This window comes from Musca vetustissima, unplaced genomic scaffold, assembly GCF_032173495.1.
Source record: "Musca vetustissima isolate MV318-11 ecotype Yass unplaced genomic scaffold, APGP_CSIRO_Mvet_v1 utg19436, whole genome shotgun sequence".
Taxonomy (NCBI): Eukaryota; Metazoa; Arthropoda; class Insecta; order Diptera; family Muscidae; genus Musca; species Musca vetustissima.
This window is the reverse complement of record NW_026884542.1, coordinates 113,471-128,782: the sequence shown is the minus strand read 5'-3', so window position 1 is coordinate 128,782 and position 15,312 is coordinate 113,471. Positions and strand designations below refer to the sequence as shown.

General features: G+C 49.4%; 1 protein-coding gene and 1 long non-coding RNA gene across 2 annotated transcripts in view; one reads left to right on the top strand and one right to left on the bottom strand.

The window, feature by feature from the left end:
• The window catches only part of LOC133331511 (uncharacterized), an 81,198-nt gene that overhangs the window by 48,086 nt on the left and 17,800 nt on the right, over positions 1-15,312 (top strand). The window lies entirely within an intron of this gene.
• On the bottom strand, positions 910-14,920 carry LOC133331513 (mucin-2-like). The gene is made up of 7 exons (XM_061539902.1): positions 13,918-14,920; positions 9,215-9,540; positions 8,839-8,941; positions 7,129-7,947; positions 4,366-4,743; positions 1,160-1,326; positions 910-1,026 (listed from the first exon to the last, which is right to left on the bottom strand). The coding sequence occupies exons 1-7, from the start codon at positions 14,918-14,920 to the stop codon at positions 910-912; spliced, it is 2,913 nt and encodes a 970-aa protein (XP_061395886.1).

Here is a 15,312-nt window from a genome sequence, read left to right as displayed (position 1 = left end):
TTGTAGTTTCACCAATAGGTGGAGTGGTTCCTTCAGCTTCGGACGTCGTCGTTGTTGCTTCACCTGAAGATGTTGTTGTTCCTTCACCTCCCGAAGACCGTGTTGTAGTTTCACCAATAGGTGGAGTGGTTCCTTCACCTTCGGACGTCGTCGTTGTTGCTCCACCTGAAGATGTTGTTGTTCCTTCACCTCCCGAAGACGGTGTTGTAGTTTCACCAACAGGTGGAGCTGTTCCTTCACCTTCCGACGTTGTCGTTGTTCCTTCTCCTGAAGATGTTGTTGTTCCTTCACCTTCCGAAGATGGTGTTGTAGTTTCACCAACAGGTGGAGTGGTTCCTTCACCTTCGGACGTCGTCGTTGTTGCTTCACCTGAAGATGTTGTTGTTCCTTCACCTCCCGAAGACGGTGTTGTAGTTTCACCAACAGGTGGAGTGGTTCCTTCACCTTCCGACGTCGTCGCTATTCCTTCTCCTGAAGATGTTGTTGTTCCTTCACCTCCCGAAGACGGTGTTGTAGTTTCACCAACAGGTGGAGTGGTTCCTTCACCTTCCGACGTCGTCGTTGTTGCTTCACTTGATGGTGTTGTTGATCCTGCACCTCCCGAAGATGGTGTTGTAATTTCACCAACAGGTGGAGTTGTCCCTTCACCTTCCGACGTTGTCGTTGTTGCTTCACTTGATGGTGTTGGTGATTCTGCACTTCCCGAAGATGGTGTTGTAATTTCGCTGACAGGAGTGGTGGTTTCACCAATAGGTGGAGTGGTTCCTTCACCTTCGGGCGTCGTCGTTGTTGCTTCACCTGAAGATGTTGTTGTTCCTTCACCTCCCGAAGACGGTGTTGTACTTTCACCAATAGGTGGAGTGGTTCCTTCACCTTCGGACGTCGTCGTTGTTGCTTCACCTGAAGATGTTATTGTTCCTTCACCTCCCGAAGACGGTGTTGTAGTTTCACCAACAGGTGGAGTTGTTCCTTCACCTTCCGACGTTGTCGTTGTTCCTTCTCCTGAAGTTGTTGTTGTTCCTTCACCTTCCGAAGACGGTGTTGTAGTTTCACCAACAGGTGGAGTGGTTCCTTCACCTTCGGACGTCGTCGTTGTTGCTTCACCTGAAGATGTTGTTGTTCCTTCACCTCCCGAAGACGGTGTTGTAGTTTCACCAACAGGTGGAGTGGTTCCTTCGCCTTCGGTAGTCGTCGTTGTTGCTTCACTTGAAGATGTTGTTGTTCCCTCACCACCCGAAGACGGTGTTGTTGTTTCTCCAACAGGTGGAGTGGTTCCTTCACCTTCCGACGTCGTCGTTGTTGCTTCACTTGATGGTGTTGTTGATCCTGCACCTCCCGAAGATGGTGTTGTAATTTCGCTGACAGGAGTGGTGGTTTCACCAACAGGTGGAGTGGTTCCTTCACCTTCCGACGTCGTCGTTGTTGCTTCACTTGAAGGTGTTGTTGTTCCTTCGCCTCCCCAAGACGTCGTTGAAGTTTCATCCATGGGTGGAATAGTTCCTTCGCCTTCTGACGTCGTCGTTGTTTCACTTAATGGTGTTGTTGTTCCTTCACCTCCCGAAGACGGTGTTGTAGTTTCACCAACAGGTGGAGTGGTTCCTTCACCTTCCGACGTCGTCGTTGTTGCTTCACTTGATGGTGTTGTTGATCCTGCACCTCCCGAAGATGGTGTTGTAATTTCACCAACAGGTGGAGTTGTTCCTTCACCTTCCGACGTTGTCGTTGTTGCTTCACTTGATGGTGTTGGTGATTCTGCACTTCCCGAAGATGGTGTTGTAATTTCGCTGACAGGAGTGGTGGTTTCACCAACAGGTGGAGTGGTTCCTTCACCTTCCGACGTCGTCGTTGTTGCTTCACTTGAAGGTGTTGTTGTTCCCTCACCTCCCGAAGACGGTGTTGTACTTTCACCAATAGGTGGAGTGGTTCCTTCACCTTCGGACGTCGTCGTTGTTGCTTCACCTGAAGATGTTGTTGTTCCTTCACCTCCCGAAGACGGTGTTGTAGTTTCACCAACAGGTGGAGGTGTTCCTTCACCTACCGACGTTGTCGTTGTTCCTTCTCCTGAAGATGTTGTTGTTCCTTCACCTTCCGAAGACGGTGTTGTAGTTTCACCAACAGGTGGAGTGGTTCCTTCACCTTCGGACGTTATCGTTGTTGCTTCACCTGAAGATGTTGTTGTTCCTTCACCTCCCGATGACGGTGTTGTAGTTTCACTAACAGGTGGAATAGTTCCTTCGCCTTCTGACGTTGTCGTTGTTTCACTTAATGGTGTTGTTGTTGCTTCACCTCCCGAAGACGGTGTTGTAGTTTCACCAACGGATGGAGTGGTTCCTTCGCCTTCCGAAGACTGTGTTGTACTTTCACCAATAGGTGGAGTGGTTCCTTCACCTTCGGACGTCGTCGTTGTTGCTCCACCTGAAGATGTTGTTGTTCCTTCACCTCCCGACGACGGTGTTGTAGTTTCACCAACAGGTGGAGTTGTTCCTTCACCTTCCGACGTTGTCGTTGTTCCTTCTCCTGAAGATGTTGTTGTTCCTTCACCTCCCGCAGACGGTGTTGTAGTTTCACCAACAGGTGGAGTGGTTCCTTCACCTTCCGACGTCGTCGTTGTTGCTTCACTTGATGGTGTTGTTGATCCTGCACCTCCCGAAGATGGTGTTGTAATTTCGCTGACAGGAGTGGTGGTTTCACCAACAGGTGGAGTGGTTCCTTCACCTTCGGACGTCGTCGTTGTTGCTTCACCTGAAGATGTTGTTGTTCCTTCACCTCCCGAAGACGGTGTTGTACTTTCACCAATAGGTGGAGTGGTTCCTTCACCTTCGGACGTCGTCGTTGTTGCTTCACCTGAAGATGTTGTTGTTCCTTCACCTCCCGAAGACGGTGTTGTACTTTCACCAATAGGTGGAGTGGTTCCTTCACCTTCGGACGTCGTCGTTGTTGCTTCACCTGAAGATGTTGTTGTTCCTTCACCTCCCGAAGACGGTGTTGTAGTTTCACTAACAGGTGGAGTAGTTCCTTCGCCTTCTGACGTTGTCGTTGTTTCACTTAATGGTGTTGTTGTTCCTTCACCTCCCGAAGACGGTGTTGTAGTTTCACCAACAGGTGGAGTGGTTCCTCCATCTCCCGAAGACGGTGTTGTAATTCCACCAACAGGTGGAGTGGTTCCTTCGCCTTCCGACGTCGTCGTTGTTGCTTCACTTGAAAGTGTTGTTGTTCCTTCACCTCCCGAAGACGGTGTTGTACCTTCACCAATAGGTGGAGTAGTTTCTTTGCCTTCTGACGTTGTCGTTGTTTCACTTAATGGTGTTGTTGTTTCTTCACCTCCCGAAGACGGTGTTGTAGTTTCACCAACAGGTGGAGTGGTTCCTTCACCTCCCGAAGACGGTGTTGTAGTTTCACCAACAGGTGGAGTGGTTCCTTCACCTTCGGACGTCGTCGTTGTTGCTGCACCTGAAGATGTTGTTGTTCCTTCGCCTCCCGAAGACGGTGTTGTACTTTCACTATTAGGTGGAGTGGTTCCTTCACCTTCGGACGTCGTCGTTGTTGCTCCACCTGAAGATGTTGTTGTTCCTTCACCTCCCGAAGACGGTGTTGTAGTTTCACCAACAGGTGGAGTGGTTCCTTCACCTTCGGACGTCGTCGTTGTTGCTTCACTTGAAGGTGTTGTTGTTCCCTCACCTCCCGAAGACGGTGTTGTTGTTTCATCAACAGATGGAGTGGTTCCTACGCTTTCCGACGTCGTCGTTGTTGTTCCTTCGCCTCCCGACGACGCTGTTGTAGTTTCACCAACAGGTGGAGTGGTTCCTTCACCTTCGGACGTCGTCGTTGTTGCTTCACTTGAAGGTGTTGTGGTTCCCTCACCTCCCGAAGACGGTGTTGTTGTTTCACCAACAGATGGAGTGGTTCCTTCGCCTTCCGATGTCGTCGTTGTTGCTTCACCTGAAGATGTTGTTGTTCCTTCACCTCCCGAAGACGGTGTTGTAGTTTCACTAACAGGTGGAGGGGTTCCTTCACCTTCGGACGTCGTCGTTGTTTCACTTAATGGTGTTGTTGTTCCTTCACCTCCCGACGACGGTGTTGTAGTTTCACCAACAGTGGTTCCTTCGCCTTCCGACGTCGTCGTTGTTGCTTCACTTGAAGGTGTTGTTGTTCCTTCGCCACCCCACGACGGTGTTGTAGTTTCACCAACAGGTGGAGTTGTTCGTTCACCTTCCGACGTCGTCGTTGTTGCTTCACTTGAAGGTGTTGTTGTTCCTTCACCTCCCGAAGACGGTGTTGTAGTTTCACCAACAGGTGGAGTGGTTCTTTCACTTTCGGACGTCGTCGTTGTTGCTTCACCTCCCGAAGACGGTGTTGTAGTTTCACCAACAGGTGGAGTGGTTCCTTCGCCTTCAGACGTCGTCGTTGTTGCTTCACCTGAAGATGCTGTTGTTCCTTCACCTCCCGAAGACGGTGTTGTAGTTTCACCAACAGTTGGAGTGGTTCCTTGGCCTTCAGACGTCAGCGTTGTTGCTTCACTTGAAGGTGTTGTTGTTCCTGCACCTCCCGAAGATGGTGTTGTAGTTTCGCTGACAGGAGTGGTGGTTTCACCAGCAGGTGGAGTGCTTCCTTCGCCTTCGGACGTCGTCGTTGTTGCTTCACTTGAAGGTTTTGTTGTTCCCTCACCTCCCGAAGAGGGTGGTGTTGTTTCACCAACGGATGGAGTGGTTCCTTCGCCTTCCGACGTCGTCGTTGTTGCTTCACCTGAAGATGTTGTTGTTCCTTCATCTCCCGAAGACGGTGTTGTAGTTTCACCAACAGGTGGAGTGGTTCCTTCACCTCCCGAAGACGGTGTTGTAGTTTCACTAACAGGTGGAGGGGTTCGTTCACCTTCCGACGTCGTCGTTGTTGCTTCACTTGAAGGTGTTGTTGTTCCTTCACCTCCCGAAGACGGTGTTGTAGTTTCACCAACAGGTGGAGTGGTTCCTTCACCTTCGGACGTCGTCGTTGTTGCTTCACCTCCCGAAGACGGTGTTGTAATTTCACCAACAGGTGGAGTGGTTCCTTCGCCTTCAGACGTCGTCGTTGTTGCTTCACCTGAAGATGCTGTTGTTCCTTCACCTCCCGAAGACGGTGTTGTAGTTTCACCAACAGGTGGAGTGGTTCCTTGGCCTTCAGACGTCGTGGTTGTTCCTTCACCTTTCGAAGACGGTGTTGTAGTTTGACCAACAGGTGGACTGGTTCCTTCACCTTCGGACGTCGTCGTTGTTGCTTCACCTGAAGATGTTGTTGTTCCTTCACCTTCCGAAGACGGTGTTGTAGTTTCACCAACAGGTGGAGTGGTTCCTTCACCTTCGGACGTCGTCGTTGTAGCTTCACCTGAAGATGTTGTTGTTTCTGCACCTCCCGAAGATGGTGTTGTAGTTTCGCTGACACGAGTGGTGGTTTCACCAGCAGGTGGAGTGCTTCCTTCGCCTTCGGACGTCGTCGTTGTTTCACTTAATGGTGTTGTTGTTCCTTCACTTCCCGAAGACGGTGTTGTAGTTTCACCAACAGGTAGAGTGGTTCCTTCGTCTTCCGACGTCGTCGTTGTTGCTTCACTTGAAGGTGTTGGTGTTCCTTCGCCTCCCGACGACGGTGTTGTAGTTTCACCAACAGATGGAGTGGTTCCTTCGCCTTCCGACGTCGTCGTTGTCGCTTCACTTGAAGGTGTTGTTGTTCCTTCGCCTCTCGACGACGGCGTTGTAGTTTCACCAACAGGTGGAGTTGTTCCTTCACCTTCCGACGTCGTCGTTGTTACTTCACTTGAAGGTGTTGTTGTTCCTTCACCTCCCGAAGACGGTGTTGTACCTTCACCAATAGGTGGAGTGGTTCCTTCACCTTCGGACGTCGTCGTTGTTGCCCCACCTGAAGATGTTGTTGTTCCTTCACCTCCCGAAGACGGTGTTGTAGTTTCGCTGACAGGAGTGGTGGTTTCACCAGCAGGTGGAGTGGTTCCTTCGCCTTCTGACGTCGTCGTTGTTGCTTCACTTGAAGGTGTTGCTGTTCCCTCACCTCCCGAAGAGGGTGGTGTTGTTTCACCAACGGATGGAGTGGTTCCTTCGCCTTCCGACGTCGTCGTTGTTGCTTCACCCGAAGATGTTGTTGTTCCTTCACCTCCCGAAGACGGTGTTGTAGTTTCACCAAGAGGAGGAGTGGTTCCTTCACCTTCGGACGTCGTTGTTGTTGCTTCACCTGAAGATGTTGTTGTTCCTTCGCCTCCCGAAGACGGTGTTGTAGGTTCACCAACAGGTGGAGTGGTTCCTTCACCTTCGGACGTCGTCGTTGTTGCTTCACTTGAAGGTGTTGTTGTTCCTTCACCTCCCGAAGACGGTGTTGTAGGTTCACCAACAGGTAGAGTGGTTCCTTCACCTTCGGACGTCGTCGTTGTTGCTTCACCCGAAGGTGTTGTTGTTCCTTCACCTCCCGAAGACGGTGTTGTAGTTTCACCAAGAGGTGGAGTGGTTCCTTCACCTTCGGACGTCGTTGTTGTTGCTTCACCTGAAGATGTTGTTATTCCTTCGCCTCCCGAAGACGGTGTTGTAGGTTCACCAACAGGTGGAGTGGTTCCTTCGCCTTCCGACGTCGTCGTTGTTGCTTCACTTGAAGGTGTTGTTGTTCCTTCACCTCCCGAAGACGGTGTTGTAGGTTCACCAACAGGTGGAGTGGTTCCTTCACCTTCGGACGTCGTCGTTGTTGCTTCACTTGAAGGTGTTGTTGATCCTGCACCTCCCGAAAATGGTGTTGTTGTTTCGCTGACAGGAGTGGTGGTTTCACCAGCAGGTGGAGTAGTTCCTTCGACTTCTGACGTCGTCGTTGTTGCTTCACTTGAAGGTGTTGCTGTTCCCTCACCTCCCGAAGACGGTGGTGTTGTTTCACCAATGGATGGAGTGGTTCCTTCGCCTTCCGACGTCGTCGTTGTTGCTTCACCCGAAGATGTTGTTGTTCCTTCACCTCCCGAAGACGGTGTTGCAGTTTCACCAACAGGTGGAGTTGTTCCTTCACCTTCCGACGTTGTCGTTGTTTCTTCACTTGAAGGCGTTGTTGTTCCTTCGCCTCCTTCGGACGTTGTCGTTGTTGCTTCACTTGAAGATGTTGTTGTTCCTTCACCTCCCGAAGACGGTGTTGTAATTTCACCAGTAGGAGGAGTGGTTCCTTCACCTTCGGAAGTCGTACACGGAGTTGTTTCTTCACCTTCCGACGTCGCCGTTGTTGCTTTACTTGAAGGTGTTGTTGTTCCATCACCTCCCGACGACGGTGTTGTAGTTTCACCAACAGATGGAGTGGTTCCTTCGCCTCCCGACGACGGTGTTGTAGTTTCACCAACAGGTGGAGTTGTTCCTGCACCTTCCGACGTTGTCGTTGTTGCTTCACTTGCAGGTGTTGTTGTTCCTTCGCCTCCCGTCGACGGTGTTGTAGTTTGACCAACAGGTGGAGTGGTTCCTTCACCTTCGTTCGTCGTCGTTGGTGCTTCACCTGAAGATGTTGTTATTCCTTCACCTCCCGAAGACGTCGTTGTAGTTTCACCAACAGGTGGAGTGGTTCCTTCACCTTCGGACGTCGTCGTTGGTGCTTCACCTGAAGATGTTGTTGTGGCTTCACCTCCCGAAGACGGTGTTGTAGTTTCACTAATAGGTGGAGTAGTTCCTTCACCTTCGGACGTCGTCGTTGTTGCTTCACTTGAAGGTGTTGTTGATCCTGCACCTCCCGAAGATGGTGTTGTAGTTTCGCTGACAGGAGTGGTGGTTTCACCAGCAGGTGGAGTAGTTCCTTTGACTTCTGACGTCGTCGTTGTTGCTTCACTTGAAGGTGTTGCTGTTCCCTCACCTCCCGAAGACGGTGGTGTTGTTTCACCAACGGATGGAGTGGTTCCTTCGCCTTCCGACGTCGTCGTTGTTGGTTCACCCGAAGATGTTGTTGTTCCTTCACCTCCCGAAGACGGTGTTGTAGTTTCACCAATAGGTGGAGTGGTTCCTTCACCTTCAGAGGTCGTCGTTGTTTCACTTAATGGTGTTGTAGTTCCTTCACCTCCCGAAGACGGTGTTGTAGTTTCACCAACAGGTGGAGTTGTTCCTTCACCTTCCGACGTTGTCGTTGTTTCTTCACTTGAAGGTGTTGTTGTTCCTTCGCCTCCCCAAGACGTAGTTGTAGTTTCACCAACAGGTGGAGTGGTTCCTTCACCTTCGGACGTCGTCGTTATTGCTTCACCTGAAGATGTTCTTGTTCCTTCACCTCCCGAAGACGGTGTTGTAGCTTCACCAACAGGTGGAGTGGTTCCTTCACCTTCGGACGTCGTCGTTGGTGCTTCACCTGAAGATGTTGTTGTTCCTTCACCTCCCGAAGGCGATGTTGTAGTTTCACTAACAGGTGGAGTAGTTCCTTCGCCTTCTGACATTGTCGTTGTTTCACTTAATGGTGTTGTTGTTCCTTCACCTCCCGAAGACGGTGTTGTAGTTTCACCAACAGGTGGAGTGGTTCCTTCACCTTTGGACGTCGTCGTTGTTGCTTCACCTGAAGATGTTGTTGTTCCTTCACCTCCCAAAGACGGTGGTGTAGTTTCAACAACAGGTGGAGTGGTTCCTTCACCTTCGGACGTCGTCGTTGGTGCTTCACCTGAAGATGTTGTTGTTCCTTCACCTCCCGAAGGCGATGTTGTAGTTTCACTAACAGGTGGAGTAGTTCCTTCGCCTTCTGACATTGTCGTTGTTTCACTTAATGGTGTTGTTGTTCCTTCACCTCCCGAAGACGGTGTTGTAGTTTCACCAACAGGTGGAGCGGTTCCTTCGCCTTCGGATGTCGTCGTTGTTGCTTCACCTGAAGATGTTGTTGTTCCTTCACCTCCCGAAGACGGTGGTGTAGTTTCCGACGTTGTCGATGTAGCTTCACTTGAAGATGTTGTTGTTTCTTCACCTCCCGAAGACGGTGTTGTAGTTTGACCAACAGGTGGAGTGGTTCCTTCACCTTCGGACGTCGTCGTTGTTGCTTCACCTGAAGATGTTGTTGTTCCTTCACCTTCGGACGTTGTCGTTGTTGCTTCACTTGAAGGTGTTGTTGTTCCTTCGCCTCCCGACGACGGTGTTGTAGTTTCACCAACAGGTGGAGTGGTTCCTTCACCTTCCGACGTCGTCGTTGTTGCTTCACCTGAAGATGTTGTTGTTCCTTCACCTCCCGAAGACGGTGGTGTAGTTTCAACAACAGGTGGAGTGGTTCCTTCACCTTCGGACGTCGTCGTTGTTGCTTCACTTGAAGGTGTTGTTGTTCCATCACCTCCAGACGACGGTGTTGTAGTTTCACCAACAGATGGAGTGGTTCCTTCGCCTCCCGACGACGGTGTTGTAGTTTCACCCACAGGTGGAGTTGTTCCTTCACCTTCCGACGTTTTCGTTGTTGCTTCACTTGAAGGTGTTGTTGTTCCTTCGCCTCCAGTCGACGGTGTTGTAGTTTCATCAACAGGTGGAGTTGTTCCTTCACCTTCCGACGTCGTCGTTGTTGCTTCACTTGAAGGTGTTGTTGTCCCTTCGCCTCCCGACGACGGTGTTGTAGTTTCACCAACAGGTGGAGTGGTTCCTTCACCTTCCGACGTCGTCGTTGTTGCTTCACTTGAAGGTGTTGTTGTTCCATCACCTCCAGACGACGGTGTTGTAGTTTCACCAACAGATGGAGTGGTTCCTTCGAATTCCGACGTCGTCGTTGTTGCTTCACTTAAACTTGTTGTTGTTCCTTCACCTCCCGAAGACGGTGTTGTAGTTTCACCAACAGGTAGAGTGGTTCCTTCGCCTGCGGAAGTCGTCGTTGTTGCTTCACCTGAAGATGTTGTTGTTTCTTCAACTCCCGAAGACGGTGTTGTAGTTTCATCAACAGGTGGAGTGGTTTCTTCACCTTCGGACGTCGTCGTTGTTGCTCTACCTGAAGATGTTGTTGTTTCTTCACCTCCCGAAGACGGTGTTGTAGTTTCACCAACAGGTGGAGTTGTTCCTTCACCTTCCGACGTTGTCGTTACACCTTCACTTGAAGATGTTGTTGTTTCTTCACCTCCCGAAGACGGTGTTGTAGTTTCACCAACAGGTGGAGTGGTTCCTTCGCCTCCCGACGTCGTCGTTGTTGCTCCACTTGAAGGTGTTGTTGTTCCTTCGCCTCCCGACGACGGTGTTGTAGTTTCACCAATAGGTGGAGTGGTTCCTTCAACTTCGGACGTCGTCGTTGTTGCTTCACCTGAAGATGTTGTTGTTCCTTCACCTCCCGAAGACGGTGTTGTACTTTCACCAATAGGTGGAGTGGTTCCTTCACCTTCGGACGTCGTCGTTGTTGCTCCACCTGAAGATGTTGTTGTTCCTTCACCTCCCGAAGACGGTGTTGTAGTTTTACCAACAGGTGGAGTTGTTCCTTCACCTTCCGACGTTGTCGTTGTTCCTTCTCCTGAAGATGTTGTTGTTCCTTCACCTCCCGAAGACGGTGTTGTAGTTTCACCAACAGGTGGAGTGGTTCCTTCACCTTCGGACGTCATCGTTGTTGCTTCACCTGAAGATGTTGTTGTTCCTTCACCTCCCGAAGACGGTGTTGTAGTTTCACCAACAGGTGGAGTGGTTCCTTCACCTTCGGACGTCGTCGTTGTTCCTTCTCCTGAAGATGTTGTTGTTCCTTCACCTCCCGAAGACGGTGTTGTAGTTTCAACAACAGGTGGAGTGGTTCCTTCACTTTCCGACGTCGTCGTTTTTGCTTCACTTGATGGTGTTGTTGATCCTGCACCTCCCGAAGATGGTGTTGTAATTTCGCTGACAGGAGTGGTGGTTTCACCAACAGGTGGAGTGGTTCCTTCACCTTCGGACGTCGTCGTTGTTGCTTCACCTGAAGATGTTGTTGTTCCTTCACCTCCCGAAGACGGTGTTGCACTTTCACCAATAGGTGGAGTGGTTCCTTCACTTTCGGATGTCGTCGTTGTTGCTTCACCTGAAGATGTTGTTGTTCCTTCACCTCCCGAAGACGGTGTTGTACTTTCACCAATAGGTGGAGTGGTTCCTTCACCTTCGGACGTCGTCGTTGTTGCTTCACCTGAAGATGTTGTTGTTCCTTCACCTCCCGAAGTCGGTGTTGTAGTTTCACCAACAGGTGGAGTGGTTCCTTCACCTTCTGACGTCGTCGTTGTTTCACTTAATGGTGTTGTTGTTCCTTCACCTCCCGAAGACGGTGGTGTAGTTTCACCAACAGGTGGAGTGGTTCCTTCGCCTTCCGACTTCGTCGTCGTTGTTGTTGTTACTTCACTTCCCGAAGACGGTGTTGTAGTTTCACCAGCAGGTGGAGTAGTTCCTTCGCCTTCTGACGTCGTCGTTGTTGTTCCATCACCTCCCGAAGACGGTGTTGTACTTTCACCAATAGGTGGAGTGGTTCCTTCACCTTCGGACGTCGTCGTTGTTGCTTTACCTGAAGATGTTGTTGTTCCTGCATCTCCCGAAGACGGTGTTGTAGTTTCACCAACTGGTGGAGTGGTTCCTTCGCCTTCAGACGTCGTCGTTGTTTCACTGAATGGTGTTGTTATTCCTTCACCTCCCGACGACGGTGTTGTAGTTTCACCAACAGATGGAGTGGTTCCTTCACCTTCCGACATCGTCGTTGTTGCTTCACCTGAAGGTGTTGTTGTTCCTTCACCTTCCGAAGACGGTGTTGTAGTTTCACCAACAGGTGGAGTTGTTCCTTCAACTCCCGAAGACGGTGTTGTAGTTTCACCAACAGGTAGAGTGGTTCCTTCACCTTCGGACGTCGTCGTTGTTGCTTCACCTGAAGATGTTGTTGTTCCTTCACCTCCCGAAGACGGTGTTGTACTTTCACCAATAGGTGGAGTGGTTCCTTCACCTTCGGACGTCGTCGTTGTTTCTCCACCTGAAGATGTTGTTGTTTCTTCACCTCCCGAAGACGGTGTTGTAGTTTCACCAACAGGTGGAGTGGTTCCTTCGCCTCCCGACGTCGTCGTTGTTGCTTCACTTGAAGGTGTTGTTGTTCCTTCGCCTCCCGACGACGGTGTTGTAGTTTCACCAATAGGTGGAGTGGTTCCTTCAACTTCGGACGTCGTCGTTGTTGCTTCACCTGAAGATGTTGTTGTTCCTTCACCTCCCGAAGACGGTGTTGTAGACGGTGTTGTAGTTTCACCAACAGGTGGAGTGGTTCCTTCACCTTCGGACGTCATCGTTGTTGCTTCACCTGAAGATGTTGTTGTTCCTTCACCTCCCGAAGACGGTGTTGTAGTTTCACCAACAGGTGGAGTGGTTCCTTCACCTTCGGACGTCGTCGTTGTTCCTTCTCCTGAAGATGTTGTTGTTCCTTCACCTCCCGAAGACGGTGTTGTAGTTTCACCAACAGGTGGAGTGGTTCCTTCACCTTCCGACGTCGTCGTTGTTGCTTCACTTGATGGTGTTGTTGATCCTGCACCTCCCGAAGATGGTGTTGTAATTTCGCTGACAGGAGTGGTGGTTTCACCAACAGGTGTTGCTTCACCTGAAGATGTTGTTGTTCCTTCACCTCCCGAAGTCGGTGTTGTAGTTTCACCAACAGGTGGAGTGGTTCCTTCACCTTCTGACGTCGTCGTTGTTTCACTTAATGGTGTTGTTGTTCCTTCACCTCCCGAAGACGGTGGTGTAGTTTCACCAACAGGTGGAGTGGTTCCTTCGCCTTCCGACGTCGTCGTCGTTGTTGTTGTTACTTCACTTCCCGAAGACGGTGTTGTAGTTTCACCAGCAGGTGGAGTAGTTCCTTCGCCTTCTGACGTCGTCGTTATTGCTTCACTTGAAGGTGTTGTTGTTCCATCACCTCCCGAAGACGGTGTTGTACTTTCACCAATAGGTGGAGTGGTTCCTTCACCTTCGGACGTCGTCGTTGTTGCTTCACCTGAAGATGTTGTTGTTCCTTCACCTCCCGAAGACGGTGTTGTACTTTCACCAATAGGTGGAGTGGTTCCTTCACCTTCGGACGTCGTCGTTGTTGCTTTACCTGAAGATGTTGTTGTTCCTGCATCTCCCGAAGACGGTGTTGTAGTTTCACCAACAGGTGGAGTGGTTACTTCACCTTCGGACGTCGTCCCTTCACCTTCCGACGTTGTCGTTGTTGCTTCACTTGAAGGTGTTGTTGTTCCTTCGCCTCCCGACGACGGTGTTGTAGTTTCACCAACAGGTGGAGTTGTTCCTTCACCTTCCGACGTCGTCGTTGTTCCTTTTCCTGAAGGTGTTGTTGTTCCTTCACCACCCGAAGACGGTGTTGTAGTTTCGCCAACAGGTAGAGTGGTTTCTTCACCTTCGGACGTCGTCGTTGTTGCTTCACCTGAAGATGTTGTTGTTCCTTCACCTCCCGAAGACGGTGTTGTAGTTTCACCAACAGGTGGAGTGGTTCCTTCGCCTTCTGACGTCGTCGTTGTTTCACTTAATGGTGTTGTTGTTCCTTCACCTCCCGAAGACGGTGGTGTAGTTTCACCAACAGGTGGAGTGGTTCCTTCGCCTTCCGACGTCGTCGTCGTTGTTGTTGTTACTTCACTTCCCGAAGACGGTGTTGTAGTTTCACCAGCAGATGGAGTAGTTCCTTCGCCTTCTGACGTCGTCGTTATTGCTTCACTTGAAGGTGTTGTTGTTGCTTCACCTTCAGAAGACGGTGTTGTAGTTTCACCAACAGTTGGAGTAGTTTCTTCAACTTCCGACGTCGTCGTTGTTGTTTCACTTGAAGGTGTTGTTGTTCCATCACCTCCCGAAGACGGTGTTGTAGTTTCAACAACAGATGGTGTGGTTGCTTCGCCTTCCGACGTCGTCGTTGTTGCTTTACCTGAAGATGTTGTTGTTCCTTCACCTCCCGAAGACAGTGTTGTAGTTTCACCAACCGGTGGAGCGGTTCCTTCGCCTTCTGACTTCGTCGTTGTTGCCTCACCTGAAGGTGTTGTTGTGTCATTTACATGGGCGGTGGTTTCTTCACTCATCGATGTAGTTATACTTGTTTCTGTAGTGGTGGATTTACTTTCTGTTGTTTCAGTATTCCAACTTATTGGCGTTGAGGTCGTTATTGAGCTTGACGGTGTTGTAGTATCGGCTATTGGCATGGTGATTGTGCTATTGTCTGATAAAGCTCCGCCATCTTCCTCTAGCGTTGTAAGGGTCGTTTCAAATGTTGATGTAGTAGTGCGTTCAGTTTCAGATGTGTCCATCGTCGTAGATAGAATGGGTATGGTTGTTGCGTCGGGCCTTTCGGTAGAACCAGTCTCTACTGGAGTAGTGGTAGATTCTGGAGATAAGGTTGATGTTGCTATCGTTGGAAAATATGTGTTTTTGTCCGATTCTACAGTTGTCTCTTTTGAATGGGACTCTTCTGAAGAGCTACATGAGCCAATGTGGCTGTGGTCCTGTAGGGATTCATTGCTTAAATCTCCATCACATTCATAAGACACCGAAGAATCTGAAGAAGAAGAGCAAGAATTTTGTGATTTTTCCATTGATCCTGGTTCTGATGATGACGAACACTTAGATTTAGAGTGATATTCGCAATCTTCTTCTTTCGATGATGAAGAGCAGGAACATTGGCTTTCCTCTGACGATGATGAACATGAACTTTTCGAGCGATGTTCTTCGGATGTATTCAAGCAATCAGAATGAAATTCTTCTGATGAGTGCGACGAACAACTGCTCTCTTTCGAGTGGTGTTTTTGGTCTGAACAATCATTATTTCCAGTTGAGTCCTCTGTTGTCGTCGAGTTATCGTCGTTTGGTGGAAATTCTGTTGTTGTTTTTCGTGTAATATTTGTACATGGATGTCGAACACTGATAATCAATTGATTGGGTTTTACGCCCTGGCGTATATGTATGTAAGGCTTTCCAGAATACGTTAAAGCTATAGTGGTTGCCACTAATATGCTTAGTAATATCGAAAGCTTTAACATTTTACTTATATTTTTCAATTCTTTTATTTATTTATTTTACATTTCACTTATTTTTTTTTTCTTCAAATGTCGTGTTTGTTTCGTTTCACTTTAATGGTTATTAGAAGCGATATTGGAAATCCGTTTGCACTTAAATTCGATTTAAAGGTAGTTCCCGTAATCCGTGTATAGAGCGCGCGTCTCGATTCGAACTGAACGGATTGTCAAATTGCGTGGTCTATTTATGAATTACGACGAGGTAAACGAACAACTACTCTGTTTCGAAAATATTCTTTCTGTAATTGAATATAAAAGTGCTAGCTGTGAAACGAACCTGTGAGGGAATGTCAGGTTTCAGTTTAAAGCTTTGTATTCTTACATAACTGTATTATTCGCGTTAGCATTTTATAGGT

What these genes read in the sequence shown, in the direction of transcription:
- LOC133331513 (XM_061539902.1), bottom strand. Translation starts at nt 14,920, where the DNA reads ATGTTAAAGCTTTCGATATTACTAAGCATATTAGTGGCAACCACTATA. An exon ending in AGGAACCACTCCACCTGTTG is followed by an intron (nt 1,327 to 4,365) that starts GTGAAACTACAA and finishes CGGGAGGTGCAG; the next exon opens with GATCAACAACACCATCAAGT. An exon ending in GCGAAGGAACCACTCCACCT is followed by an intron (nt 1,027 to 1,159) that starts GTTGGTGAAACT and finishes CGTCTTCGGAAG; the next exon opens with GTGAAGGAACAACAACAACT.